The sequence below is a fragment of the Synchiropus splendidus genome, chromosome 1 (genome assembly GCF_027744825.2).
Source record: "Synchiropus splendidus isolate RoL2022-P1 chromosome 1, RoL_Sspl_1.0, whole genome shotgun sequence".
In the NCBI taxonomy this organism is placed as follows: Eukaryota; Metazoa; Chordata; class Actinopteri; order Syngnathiformes; family Callionymidae; genus Synchiropus; species Synchiropus splendidus.
This window is the reverse complement of record NC_071334.1, coordinates 35469750-35485035: the sequence shown is the minus strand read 5'-3', so window position 1 is coordinate 35485035 and position 15286 is coordinate 35469750. Positions and strand designations below refer to the sequence as shown.

The window sequence follows — 15286 nt, the reverse complement described above, 5'->3', positions numbered from 1 at the left end:
CGGAAAATTAAAGTAAAGAAAAGATATATGGGGAAAAGACATTCAGGGTTTCTTGCTTTGAAAGAAAAACAACTTCTACGATTAAATAATGAAGAACTTTTATGTCATTTAATACTTATTTTATTTTAGTGTTGGTTGAAAATTCAAACGTGTTTTAAGGAAAACAAAGGATGTAAGGTAATTGTAAAAATCAACTTGTAACTATAATTAAGAGTTACTAGTTTAATATTACTATTAATATTAGATAAGACAAATTATGATTAGATTACATTACATGTCCTTCATTTGTCCCACGGTGATAGTAATATTTTGCAATAATTTTGATTTCAAAGCTGAAAATTCGAAATTATTTCAAATAACTGTAGATGAGAAATACATAGGCTGTGATTGTGTAACAGTAAAAAACAAAAAAAAGTGACTTAAACTTTACCAGCAGCTGGTTGGACTGATCTGGATTGCCAGTCATTGCACCATTAGAGCGCCCCCTATCACCAAGGTCTAACATGACATGATAATAAGTAATATTGCATTATCCCGAATGCTGCAGTACTACCTTAAAGCCAAGTGGAGGTTTTGTTACCCCAGTGGTCGGTCGGTGGGATGTGACACAGGCAAACATCAGCTGTTTAAAACCTAATGCCCACTGCACGAGCCGCCATGATGTAACAGCCGTAAGGTGGTACTAACCTTGCGTGCCAACCGCGGCATGAACACGAGACAGTCCATCGATCCTGCCTGCCAAGCAGACAGATTGATGGCTGTGTTGGCGAGTGGCGGCTGAGAGAGAAATTGACATGTAAGGAGGGGAAGAGGGGCATGGAGAGGTGGAGGGGAGGTTTCACATCTGTGGATGTGTGTGGTGAGTCCTCGTGACAGCTCAGCAACTGCACACCATGTCTGCCTGGGAAGGAGAAGGGGAAGCCTTCTCTCCTCAGAAAACACTCGCACACTTCTTGACTGATGCTGTTGCCATGGCAACAGGGTTGGTAATTTGCTAACTTTCTCACAGGCAAGAAGCGTCACAAGGCTGGTGTCACCCAAACTGGGTGCAATTATCTCAAATCTCTGTTCTACTTTTTTTGACTGTTTCCCCCTCTACTATAGCTGTCTCTCCTGTGGGTGGTTAAAAATAGCCCCCCGCAGACTCTCTGACAGCCAGTAATATTATGGGATACGGGTAATGAGCAGGCCTACGGTCCTCTTCGATAGGAGCTGAACTGGGGGACGCGACAGCAGAGGGGTAGTGAGAAGTGGATGATAATGGAGATAATGCAGATGAGACTCGTCTGAGTGCCATTCCTGACCCACTTTGTCTCTTTGTCAGGGGTCAACCGCATTTCTAAGTTAGGATGGACAGAACATGTCATTTCAAGGAAGCTCTTCAGTTCTTCTGGTATCTTCACATTGATTTTAGAACACCTCGATCTTGTACGAGGAACTGCTCCATGTCTGCTTGAGTCAAAAGACTTCTGGGTCTGTTTCATTACATTAGCGTGAATGATTAGAAGTGTTTTTCATTTTGCAGAGATTTGCCAAAACTAGCATCATATGTCACAGATCAAGGTAGTATCTGTCAAGCAACTGAGTTTGCAAACATTTTATTGCATAGTTTCTATTTTATTTCCTCTGTGGTTCACAATCAATGTTTGTAAAATGAAGGCTGTACTGTTTTTCGTTTAGTTGTAGTTTTTACTGTAATGTGCTGGCTTGGCTGAGCGTCATCGCCTCCCAGAACGGCCACTGCAGGCCAAATGCAAATGCATTTTCATGGGCGTCCAGGAGTAATAATTGTCAAAATGAGACCAAGATTATAAGCTGTGTCAAACTAGACACATATACTGTATGTGTCTAGATGTACATTTAAGCCTGTGTGACTTTTAGCTTTGTGTTTTCATGATATTTATGTTCAGGAAAAATAAAATAACCAATGAGATCAATAAATAAACATTTCTTTCTGTATTTGCAGAGCATATCACATCCACAAGGTGATGCCCATTTTTTGTTAATTGTTTTTGATCAAATTTGTCTCCATTTTTTTTTCATTTCATTCTAGATCTTTCAGTTTGTGATTTGTGTTTTGTATTGTGGCCTTTGCATTATTATCATATTCCTTTGTGAAGTTACACCCCTATTAGTGATGATATTTTCCAAAAGTAAAAGTTGGGATTCTGGTTTTGGATGGGCCCACTTCTGGGTACTGTAGGTCAGTCCTTGCATCCAGAGGAGCTGCTGGCCCTGGTTAAAAAAAAAAACATGGTTATATATTCAAGTTCAAAGTCATCAAATATAGGGAGAGATTTGGGCTCCAATTGTGCATTGCACAAAGTGAGCAAACGCAGTGCCATGTCAGTCAGAGCTGATTCTGCAGCCTTTTTGTCTTGACGTCACTATAACTGTAATAGTTTGAAACTTTATGATCTCACGTGTATCCTCATTGGTCTGTTGTTCGCTGCATTCAAGATAGGGTCAGTTGTGGATGGAAGTCTGAATATTTCATCTTGCTACTTGCTACTTTGTGCATTGGAAACCCTGAAATAAACTCCTTCTGTATTGTTTACCACAAGTCTTTTTGGATTGCCCAAGTTACTGTTCTCTTGAACTCTCAGCAAAGAATCTTACAGTGAATGGGTCACAAAAAATTAAACCGGCGCAAGTGTGTACTGTGTTGGGAACTGTATAACAAGTGCTGCCACCGGACTGAGACTTGGAGCGGAGCTGGTGCTGCTCCACGCTGGCAGGAGGCAGTGAATGCAGCCTGTGGCACAGGTCCGTGTGGATCAGTTTTAGTCCTGTGGGGCCTCATCAGAGCCACAGCTGTTACAGGAACAGACGGCTAAATTGGTCAAATACGTGAAGAATCGTTTTTGTGAAGCGAGACCTTCAGTTCATCACATCTGGATTCACTCTCATGCCGATCACTTCTTCTTAAAGTCTGCCAAGCTGTAATTAGGATTCCCCTCCTTCTCCCCTCTTTCTGTCAAATCATGTGTTCTGGATGGTGAGCGTTGCTGGGGTTGGCAGACTACGGCTCGGGGGGAGGCAGAGATGGGAGGAACGGAGAGAGAGCGAGAGGAGCAGAGCACGACAGCAGTGAGCGCAGGCAAGCGAGACGAATTCAGTGGAGGAACCCCCCCTCCAGTCAGATGAACATCACAGCCTCCTCCTTCTCCTCCCCTGCCCGTCTCCATCGCTCTCTTTCCCCTCCTCCCACTCTCATTCCTTCTCAATAATTCATCCCTGCGCCGAGGGTCTTCAGCACTCGGCTCCAGCTGCTGCCGGATCTCCTCGTCCTTGATCTGCCATCATGGAGAACCAGCGCTGGCCCTTTTCTGTCACTAAAAGGGGGCCGTCATGTAGTTGCTCTCCTCGGCGCTGAAGGGAGGACATAGAAATCTTTTTTCTTTTTTTTTTCTTTTTTGTATTTATTTTTTGAGGACTACGGTTCGACTGCTTCTCGCTTTTCTCCCCCCTACCTTGGATTACAGTTCTGGCTTTGATTAGGAGTGACAAAACAGGGTCCAAAATGCCTGAAGCTAACTACCTGCTGTCGGTGTCATGGGGTTACATCAAGGTGCGTGTTTGTCTGCATATGTAGCCGCCACAATGGTGCATGAGGACTTGATGTGTTTTACCATCTCTTTCCAAAATGGTGCTGATTTCATCACATTCTGAGAGAATGGTGTCTCCGTCTCCATCTTGAGCCCATTGCCGAGCCCTGTTGTATATCATATGTATGTATGCGTGCGTGTGAGTGTGTGTTTGCACAAGTGTGCATCGCGTCTATCAACAGCTGCTACTGCAGTACCAGCTTGTGTGTGTGCTGCTGAACTCTGTTGCATGTTACATTTAATGCCAAGGTTTTTCTTGTTGACATCATTGGAAATCTAGAAACCAGGAAAATGGGCCGTAAAAATGAGGCAGCGCGGTCATAAAATGATGTAACAGGTGATGGCATCAAAAGCAGTGATAGGAAAACGTGACATCTGGAACTGAAAAGTGTTTTCCTAATGAAGTGTTTTCCATGGAACTACGCACCCTAATTTGGCCATTGTTTCTCTCTCCCTCTTCGCCCCACCCTTCCTGTCTCTCTTGCAGTTCAAGAGAATGTTGAATCGGGAGTTGACGCATCTTTCCGAGATGAGTCGGTCTGGGAACCAGGTTTCCGAATTCATCTCCAACACCTTCCTGGGTAAACCCACGTCGCACGGCACTCACCACATCTCCCACAGAGTCACAGTCAATACACTCATTCTATGAAGTATAAATGGTCGACTTCCGTTACCCTGGATCGAACTGCATTAATCGGCGAGGTTCTCTGTGTGGGCGTTCCACAAGACACTGCGCCATTGAAAATGGTCTTCACTCAAAATGGCGACTAACTTTTATGGAGAAAAAAATGGTTACATTACTTGTTCTTCTGAATCTTGAAGCTAACGTTGGTAATGTTGAGCAAACACTGGAATCTTGGCAGCGAGAATCCACTGTGAGACTATTTATAGACACGATCGATCGGAGTCCTGATCCCGCGGGGTGTTGAATCTGCTGGATCTTGTGTGGATGTAGGGCGAGAGGCAGGGAGGGAAGGGGAAATGACTGCAGTGAAGGAAAGAGGAGAGTTACTGAGGAACCCCCTTTTTGGCAGATATGCTATCAGGTGACTCATCCTTATCTTAATGCATCTCTGTCAGCAGGGACACCATGTTGTTGTCCCTCCACCTCGCCGCCCACTCGGCCCTGTGCAGAACATTGAATTCTTCCTTCCATTATGCATTATGGCAACAATTGCTGGATTTTAATAAATCCAAACCTCTCATCATCAAAGGGAGATTCCTCTGCTCCTCAACGCCTCCTTGCATCATAATACCCATCTTGCATCAGCCTGGAGCAGCAGCACACACCTACATAATGGGAATATATGTTCTGTTGTCCAAAGAAAAGTCCCCTGTCGAGCTTGAGGAGGTGGAGGAAGAATGGTGAATGAAATAAATGTGGGCAGCGAGAAAAGAGTGCGGGAGCACTTCATTTGACGTCACGCTGATGAAAGTATAGCCATGGAGTCTTGTGTTTACTTGGGTTTTCTCATCTATTTGCATTCATTCCCATGCTGGACTCATTAAAGAGTTCAAAAGAAACCATCACTGCTGTGAAAAGCTGAAGCATAAAGGAAAGGGAAGCTGGTGCTGGAGATTTTCAAGAAATTGATATGGAGATCATATTAAAGTCTTAATATTTGAATTAATATTTACAATGAAAGTGCCATAGACTGACAGTCAGCCTGAAAAACATTGCTTGAACAGAAGAGACTGAAAAGCTTTCATGTTAATTGAAAACATAAAAGCTTTAAAAAATAATAATAATAAAATAATAAAATAAAACATAAAGTTGCATGATTGCACCCATAGTCTCACTATCAAGGAGTACTTTTAGGAGCCATCGTGGAGCAACTTATAGAGTAGTATGGCAGTAATAATACTGTAATTACATTGGTTCAGTAACACTGCTCGTAAATTTGGATGCAGGCTTATGAATTGCGTCTTTGCTAAGTGACATGAATGAAGCGACAGGTGAATGGAGGAGAGCCACACAGTGGTGATGGCAAAGAATTAGAGGGTGATATATATTGCTCTTCCTCCGCTTTCACACACCCCTTCATCAGCCGTTCTGAATTACCATTGGAGGACAGACGGCAACAGATAAGAGCAAGAGACAGCGAGAGTGAGACAGCATGAAACTCAAAGTGATTATTTGAATTACAGCTGGTAATTGAATAACCCTTAGTGGGCGGGCGGTTGATGCGCCACCGATGAGAGCGCGACTTCAGTCCATTCCAGTCGGACTATAGCAGGGGGTGCAGCAGGTTTTGATTCACTTTAAGGCCGTCTCCAAGGGCCAAGCTGGATTTTTTGTCAGTGACGGATATGTTCTTGTGCCTGCGGGTGTGAGCACTCTGGTTTCTTTCCACTGTGCACAAACATACAGAGCTTACATCAGCGGCATCATACAACGATAAATGGCACAAAATGGCTTGTACTTAAAGAGCTCCTGTTGATGACTGTGAGGGTCCTGGTGCTAGCTAAGCTAAGCACACACAGTATCACTTTTGTAGTAGTGTAATGTCATCAAAGCTTGATGCACGAATGAATGCATGAATTGCAAGTGTAAGTTTGGCATGTAAACAGGGATAAGTCAAATCAATTTGACAATAATATTGGTGCAATAAAGCGTAGACACTGACCCAATATGTGTAGAATCATCCGAGGTCTCTGATAAATGATCATCTTTTACACAGAGAATTACACGACTAAGGAAGAAAGTATAAATCATGAGCGGTTACGATAACAAATCTGCTGAGTAAGTCAACAATCTCTGGGCCCCATGAGTGAGGTGAGGTTACACACAACATTTGAAAATCAATGAAGGCACACTTGGTGGATTGAGGTTGTAAATGTTGAAAACAATTTGTGCAAGAACGATAAATACAAGTAACATCCGACTTGCGCCCGGGATCGGTTCCAACCATTCGTAAGTCGTATTGGACGTAAGTCGAATGCCATTCAAAATAGCCGACGTGAGGGTTATAGGTACTAGTGTAGTGGTAGATGGCTGTGTGAGAGTGAGATGCTGGGATACTGTGCTGCTGTAACTGTCGTACGCGTTGCCAGGCTGCTACATGCTGCGGTGCCAGACATTGAAAAAAAAAAAAAAAAAAGCATCTGCTGGCCGTGGTCGTAAGTACAGGTGGACATAACGTAAGTCGAGCTGGTCGGCTGTTACTTGTAATGTTTTCCAGACAAACTAAATGGCACAAGTGTGTGGGCGCATCTCGCTGGCAGTAAATTCAATGTATTCTGCTAAACTGATTCCTGAGGTGATGTAATCAGGGCTCGGTGGCTCATTCACCTTCGGGTTCATAGCAGCACTGTCGCTGTGCAACTGAGCTCTGACTGTAGAGATGAAGGGAGGAGGGACGAAGCCCCTGCTGTGAGAAAGGACAGAGCGGCGGGGGCTCAGAGGGCCTGCAGGTGGAGGACAGACAGAGCATGAATGGAGGCAGAGATGATGAATGAACCCGTGAATCCCACAGGAACTGACCTGCTGCAGGTGCACCTCCTGTGTGTGAAACTAATGAATGTCTGCGTTATGATACACTCCATTCACTGTTGCTTCCACTACTTGCTTAACGCCGAAACAAATCTATCCTCCCAATTCTAGTTCGTTTTTACAACTCATCTTTCGACTATTTGTGCAACCATCAGTGGTTGCCCCGCAAGTCTCCCTCTTGACCCGTGGACAGTCCTCCCTCGTTGCACCGATCCTCTCCATGTTAGATTCATGATTACAGAGCTCTTCCCGACTTCTTCATCACATCAGAAAATATCAGCTGTTTTCTGCTCACTTATAAAATGGAGCACATCACTGGAACTTCCCTCAACACACGCACACTGGTGACAAAAACTCTTCCCTTGTCTCCCTTTAGACAAACAGAACGAGGTGGAAATCCCGTCCCCAACATCCAAAACGCGGGAAAAGAAGAAGCAACAGAAGCAGCAGCTGATGACGCAGATTAGCGGAGTCAAGAAGGTATCTCACGGACCGTCGCTGTCCAGCAGCAGCATCTCGCGCTTCGGTGTCAAGACAGACAAAGAGGAGCTGCTGTCCAAAGAGCTGGAGGACCTGAACAAGTGGGGCCTGAACATCTTCACCGTGTCGGAGTACTCCAACAACAGACCGCTCACGTGCATCATGTACGCCATCTTTCAGGTACGAGGCTCCACACCTTTTTTGCTTTGACTTCTTCACCAGGCCCCTTTGTGAGACGTGTCCTTTCTTCTTCTCCAGGAGCGAGATTTGTTAAAAACATTTAAGATCCCAGTGGACACTTTTGTTGCCTACATGATGACTCTGGAGGACCACTACCATTCAGACGTGGCCTACCACAACAGTCTTCACGCTGCAGATGTCGCACAGTCCACCCACATCCTCCTCTCGACGCCAGCCCTCGACGTGAGTCAGCCTTTTCCTCGTTCATGGTCATTTTATGCCACATCATTACATCTCCTTGCTTCTCTACAAAGATGCGTGAATCAGCTCAGTGCGCCACAATATCGGCCTCCTTTCAAGATCAGTGATATTGTTTCGACAACTGCTCACAGATTCAGTGGTGACATATTAGCTGTCTGATATCAAGCACTCGCCTCCACATCAGCTCTTTGTCAGATATTTCAATCTCGTGGCTTAGTGCTGCTCGTGAGATGGCTTTGTGTCATGCCGTCCTGTGTTATTATCCCACCCATGTTGCACCTCTCTTTCACTGCCGCTGAATGTTTCGGGAAAGGGAGCGCAATCTTGCTTCCTACTGGGCCACATGAGACATCATCAGTTTCTCATTCTCGCCATGGGGCCATTGGATGTAAGGGCCTGTCCCAGCTAAATAAGGCTTTTAGTTGTCTCCTTTGGTAAATATTTTTGTCCATGATATCAACCTTTATCAAATTATGTTGTGGCACAACTCAGTAATTACTCAGTTAACATAAAGTAGGATGTTTTATTGTGTAATGTTATTATCTTCTAATAAGTATTATTTTAAAGTTTTTTTCAGCGTTTTTTACTCACCTCATATTTCATGTGTGTGGCGGGTATCATGGATACAGGTTGAATTTTATAAAATTTGAGGATTGGTATCATGGATACAGGTTGAATTTTATAAAATTTGAGGATGGGCAATTCAAATAAACCAATAACTAAGAAAAATGAGCAGTTCCTCAGTTTAAAAAAATATTGATGCCGCAATGTCATTTTATAAAAGTTGATATCAGGAAGGAAAATATTCAAAAAGATAAATCTGATATGGGGAAAAAGGATACAAGGATAAGTAAAAATAAAAGTCATTTAAAGCAAAAAATATTTTAAAATGTAATTAAGTAAAAGTACATAATTTATTGCACAAAGAACTATTGATACCTCAGGACAATGTGTGTAAATTGAACCATTAGGTTTCAGGAAATATTGCCCTATATGGTGGTTTCAATGAGAAAATGGGAAGAAATGAACAAAACGTTTTAGATTCATATGTTAGAATAGTAATTGTGTGTGTGAAAAAAACATTTGAAAAAGGCAGTCAAATGTAATTTCTCTATGCAAAACACCAATAACAGATGTTTTTAAAAGTAAGCATCTTTTACCTAGATATTCAGAATTGGATTAAAAGCATGAGCTACATAAAACATAAATTGCTGAATAAACTGTGGGGATTCATGTTTTTCAAAAAGGTATTCAGGGCCTTTACTTTCATTCGCAGGCTGTGTTCACTGATCTGGAGATCCTAGCAGCCATCTTTGCTGCTGCTATCCATGACGTCGACCATCCTGGAGTATCGAACCAATTCCTCATCAATACCAGTGAGTGTCCTGTAGTGGAAGTGATGGTCTTTACATATTAAGACGGGATGTTTCCCCTTCAGACTCAGAGCTGGCGCTGATGTACAACGATGAGTCTGTGCTGGAAAACCATCACCTAGCTGTGGGGTTCAAGCTGCTCCAGGAGGAGAGCTGCGACATTTTCCAAAACCTGACCAAGAAGCAGCGGCAGTCTCTGCGCAAGATGGTCATCGACATGGTACGGCCCTCTTAGCAGAACCAATACAATAATGTGGCTTCAAATGGCCAGCACATTCATCAAGTACACTGTGTTGGCAGGTTCTGGCCACCGACATGTCAAAACACATGAGTTTGTTGGCTGATCTGAAGACAATGGTGGAAACCAAGAAGGTGACCAGCTCTGGAGTTCTGCTGCTGGATAACTACACTGACAGAATACAGGTATTTTTGTAAGCTGATACTGTAAGCCCTTCCCGCGTTCTAAAACGGCTATTCTTAGCGCCGATCAATGGGTTGTTGGGGGTGTTGGTCACTTGGTCATCGATCATTCGCTGGCCTCCGACATGACCTCTGACCACTCCGTCACGCTTTTTGACAGCACATCCATCTTCCCAGTGATCCTCCCACTAATCCCGCCACTTACTGGGCCATTATGTCGTATATCCAGACCCTAAAAATAGACAACTTTGTGATCCAGGTGCTGCGGAACATGGTGCACTGCGCTGACCTGAGCAACCCCACCAAGTCCTTAGAGTTGTATCGCCAGTGGACCGACCGGATCATGGAGGAGTTCTTTCACCAGGGCGACCGAGAGAGGGAGCGGGGGATGGAGATCAGCCCCATGTGTGACAAACACACGGCATCAGTGGAGAAGAGCCAGGTAACTAGTCCCCCCTCACCAGCAGGAGAATTGGCTGAATTCGAGGTTTATTGGTTGAAACAGAAGACTTGCTTAAGATGTACTCGATGCATCCACATTGCTCTTCATGAAAAGTAAGGGAACACATGGCCACATTACACCCAACTAAAGTGAACCACTGCTTTGAGGTAGCTTTGGGTTACAGTAGATGGGTTTCTAAGTAGGTGCCATGTCGCTTATCTGGAAACGGCAGAAATCTTCTTATTGCTTATGCAGATAACACAACAGTGGCACTAATATCTGAACATGGGTCCTTTGACATGACCTGGAGCATGTGAAGTTGTTGAATTAAGCCTGTGCATGTCTTCGTCTTCAAGGTGGGCTTCATTGACTACATCGTGCACCCTCTGTGGGAGACCTGGGCGGATTTGGTCCACCCAGATGCCCAAGACATACTGGACACGTTGGAGGACAATAGGAACTGGTACCAGAGCATGATCCCCCAAAGCCCTTCGCCGCCCTTCTACGATCAAGGCTCACATGGACATGGCGGTGGCACAGGAGGTCAGGGAGGAGGGGAGAAGTTTCAGTTCGAGCTAACCTTAGAGGAGGAGGACCTGGATGGGATAGAGAAAGACGGGGAAGAGGAGGCGATAGAGGAAGAAGAAGAGAGTCTGGGAGACTCTCACTCTCCTCCCCCGGGTTATTTGGACGGTCAGGACAATGTGGATGGCATGACGGAGCCCACGATAGAGATCCTGACACATGAGGCGTCACCGAGGGACACATAAGGTTTCCACATGGTGATCTGAGAGGTTATTTGGAAACCAAGAGGGAGACTCCTCTTGCAGTTGTGCTTTTTTAAACAAGCCGACAGGAGCTTGTCTTTTGGCCCGCACGCGGGGCATCTTGCACTTGGGTGTTTGAAGCCAGAGACGGACGGACAGTTTGAGCGAGGTGGCTTCAGAGTTCTCAGGAAATCATTACTGCGAACATTTTCGTCATGATGGATCGGCGAGACTTAAGGTGGCGTTTGAAGGATTTTGGCCAGTTTGGGATTTTTTTTTGTTTTCTGTTCTGGACTCGTATAAATGGACATCGACACTACTGAGAGAAGTTTTGTACCGAAAAGACTTTTTTTTAATGATCTAGAAGTAGTAGCATAGCGTTAAGTTCTACTGATGGAGACACGTTTGTAAGAGTTCATTCTGTTCCTGTACCATTGTCAAAAGACTTTTGTGTGCCTTTTTTACTAATGTCTTTATATAGTTTTTTATTTATTGAACACTCTAGTTTGTCTGTGAAATGTTCTTTTTCTTATCAAAGAAAGTTTTATATGTTATTAAGAGGACAGTCTTCCATGTATTGGGCAATAGAGAAATCCAAACAAACATACATAATAACTCCTGGGTAGAGACTCATTACACACATTTGATCTTTCAGCACAGAGCTACACAGGTTTAATGTGGGTTACTTTTGATGGCAGGCTGCAGGTTTCACATTCACTTATTCAAGTACATCTTCTGAAAGCTACGTTCACATTAGCTGAAGCGACGTCTTGCGTTCACAGTCAAATCAACTTTAGCTTGCATATTTACATTCCAACACGGTGTGAATTTTACATTCCAACTGTGAAAAGTAAGTCTGTATGACATTCTAACAACTGCAAGACCGAACATCCATGGACATTCAGTCTTGCAATTATGTCCAGAAATGGTTAAAATGTCATTCCAACAAACTCCTCTTCCTGTTTATCTCTTTCTGGAGATAATGGTGGTAGCTGTAGCCTCAAAACTTGCCTACTTTCCCCAAAGGCATCCAGGGCTATCTTAGCCCTTATGGCAGCAAATACACAATAATGACCAGCGATTGAACGTTCATAACATCATCAATAGAGCAATAAAGATGATCTCCTGCTAGCTAGCAACTGTCATAATTCGACACTTTCATGTTACATAACATGGACAAGAGAAAACATTTTAAAATATATTTGTGTGTACAAAGAAGCCTAAAGTGACTTGGGTAAGACACCATGCTGTAACACTCACACTTGCAATATGCTTGGTAGCAGGCGAGATACCATAAGGACTGAAATGAGAACTGAATTTAGCTTTAAAAAGCCAAATAGACAAAGGTAAAATGTTTATAAGATCTAGACATGGTTCCAGCTGTAGCTACCAGCCTGTAAAGGCTGGCTTCATCGCTCGTTGCTAAGTCATTACAGTGCCACAAACCATGATGGTACTCATCCCATCTCCCATTAGAATTTAAAAACTCAAGTTGATGTGAACATAGCTTTTTTTCTTCCATCCCAAATGAAATCGATTGGGCTGTGAGCCATTTATACTAAACCAGTGACTTCTTTCTTCACCTAGAATTTGTAAAATCCTCCGACAGAGCAGAAATATCCAACTGCGGCGATTCTATTTTTAGCTTCCAGTCCAAAATAATCCTGTTAGTTGGAGCCGGACCTGACCTGGGCCGGTCTGATACGCTGCCCCCCTCCCGTCCCCCTGGCCCCGTTGCAATCAGACCCAGATCCGCTGATTAAAGGTGCCCTGGCTGCTGCCGGAGTGCGGGGGGCTGTGAGACCCTCATCAGTGGGACTATTCACATGGTTTGCAAACCCCTCAGGCTCCATGGACACGACCCCAAAACAATCAGGCCAGCTATTTCTTCTACGCCACAAAAAATCTCTGGAGTGCTGCTTCTCTGTGCTGACGTCAGTACCCCCCCACCCCCACCCCCACCCCTCCCGCTGCATCAGGTTTTCAGGACGGCAACTCAAATTAGGGGATGATAAGCACTTTTTCGTCTGTTTACTGAAATGCTCATAAGGTACTCCGGCACGATCCACCTCTGTGGATGCACAGTACGGATAGAAAGTGTGAACGGCTGCCATCAGGCCTTACCCCACCATCCCACCATCCCACCCCCCACTCCCTCGTCTCTAACGTTTGTTGCTAGGAGCTCAAGTTTGTCCTTTTTGCTGTTTATAACAGTGTGTATTTATTCTCTATTTTAGGCATGTACATACAAAATACTGGTTCAGTGTAAAAGAAAAACAATCTATTTTAATTTATATGCACTTGCATTACCTGGAAGTGGTGGTGTGTACGTGTAGAAGACTCTGGATTAGAGTCTTTTTTTATATGATATGTATTATATATTGTTACACAATATAACGTGTTTATAATCGCACAATATTTTCAATAAGCAGAGCAGAAGCTAAAGAAAACGGCTGCTGTCACATGAGAACCTGGGATCCACTGGTTAGCAAAATGAACGCAACTGGAAGTGAACTCAACCCTTTCCACACTAACTAACGCTAACTGATTTAATGGCTTTTTTGTGTCATCGACCGGTGAAAGCTGGATTCAAAGTGCTACTAAAATGGCAACCCTTTTAATGCAATGGAGTGAGCTATCATCAAAGTCGAAACTTTTGGTTACACAACAGTACAAAACAGTGTGAACGGCCGTATTAATGATTTATGGCATTCAGAAATGATAATGTTTGATAATGTCTGTCACACTGGAGTATTGAGTATAGTCACACTGGACTGTTCTAGCAAGGCTGTCGCGAAACTCCATTGTATGAAGCAATCCTAGCTCAAAGTCAGAATACCAACTTGTTTGAAAGTAGCAACTTCTAAAAGAAATTTTTTTTCAAATAAAATGAAGATCGCGATGCAAAGTTTATCCATATTGTCATCCAGCTAATCTTCAAACTAAACTAATAAAACTGAGAGTGAATACTTTTATGTCATCATGGAAAAGTGCACTTTATATATTCCAAAAATATGGACTAGATTTCACAGCCACAGTTGAAAATATGAAGCTACTCGCTTGATTAATGCTCACTTATTTGGGAATGAAATGATGCACCGATGAAAAATGTCCTCACAATAACCAGTGCGGTTAAACTGTATTTCTTTAAACGTGGTAGAGCATCCTGGGTTGTCATCTGACAGCAGCACGTTGGTGAGCCAGGGGCAACATAGAGAACATGTTAAACTGCACCAGCCTGGATGCACAAATGCTAGCAAGGGACCGTAGCTGACGCCGAGTGTGGACTCCCACTAGCAGCTCCCTCCGACACGAGGCACACTCATGTCCGGTAATGGAGATTGCCGAGGCCGGTTACGGGTTCCTCCTCCAACTATGGACTATGTCCTTTTATCACACTTGGTGTAAAAGTAGACAAACACACACAGGCGCTGTCGTTGGCATGCTCCGACACGTCTGCACGAATCGATCTGAGTGAAGACCACCACATCTTCTGTAACTGATTGTGCTGATGTGTGACACTATTCTGACCAAACTTGTCAACGGTTTTGAAATTCAAATTTGTCAGTATTAACATTGTTGATCTATGTTCAAGCTTTCTATTGGTCCTAGTTGTGTCCAACTTGGTTTAGCACCGATTTAGCACTATCTGCATGAGAGATGGGTTTATTTTTGTTGTCGATAGTACGTTCAAGTCCACCAAGTTGTTGCTGGTGGGATATTCAATGTTTCACACAATGTATGGTATTATATTGTATATTGTGTTCCAAATTCAATCTGAAATACTTTTCTATGAAGTGATTAAAGGCAAAGCATGACTAGGTTTCCTCTGTCTGTTTTTTTTTTTCTGCTTCTAATGCGGTATACAATATTATAATAACGCTAGCCTGAAGCTTTAGTGACGCCTCAATGAAAGTAAACACTGTCACCTAACTCTTCCTCTACAGTAATAAGACAAGAAAAGCTCAGATACTTTCTAGAACTCTTGGCAAAAGTTTGCTGCTGGAATTCAAACTCACACCATTGCAGGAAAGCAGTGTCGTACCCACTAAGCCACAAGTGACGACAGCCACACATTTTGTCTCCACAGCCACATGAATTGTAATTTTAGAGACCAGATTGTCAGTTGTATATATATATATATATATATGTATATATATATATATATATATATACTGTTTCAGAGACGAACCAAAGACGCTGGAGAAAACATTTTGAATATCATATCCTTTTGTTCGAGATCACATCCAGTGGCAAATGTG

At 43.5% G+C, this 15286-nt stretch overlaps 1 protein-coding gene across 7 annotated transcripts in view; it reads left to right on the top strand.

Annotated features, from left to right (window-relative positions):
- pde4ba (phosphodiesterase 4B, cAMP-specific a) overlaps positions 1-14847 on the top strand; it is a 148448-nt gene extending 133601 nt beyond the window's left edge. For 6 of the 7 annotated variants that reach the window (XM_053881139.1, XM_053881147.1, XM_053881156.1 and 3 more), the window contains 8 exons: positions 4096-4189; positions 7478-7761; positions 7840-8004; positions 9299-9398; positions 9461-9615; positions 9696-9818; positions 10075-10257; positions 10614-14847. In XM_053881139.1, the coding sequence (XP_053737114.1) occupies positions 4096-4189; positions 7478-7761; positions 7840-8004; positions 9299-9398; positions 9461-9615; positions 9696-9818; positions 10075-10257; positions 10614-11027 (1518 nt within the window). In that variant the 3' untranslated portion in view covers positions 11028-14847. Of the gene's footprint in view, positions 1-3035; positions 3572-4095; positions 4190-7477; positions 7762-7839; positions 8005-9298; positions 9399-9460; positions 9616-9695; positions 9819-10074; positions 10258-10613 lie in introns of those variants that run through there. The other variant, XM_053881190.1, reaches the window with a different exon arrangement.
- Positions 14848-15286: the final 439 nt, after the last annotated feature.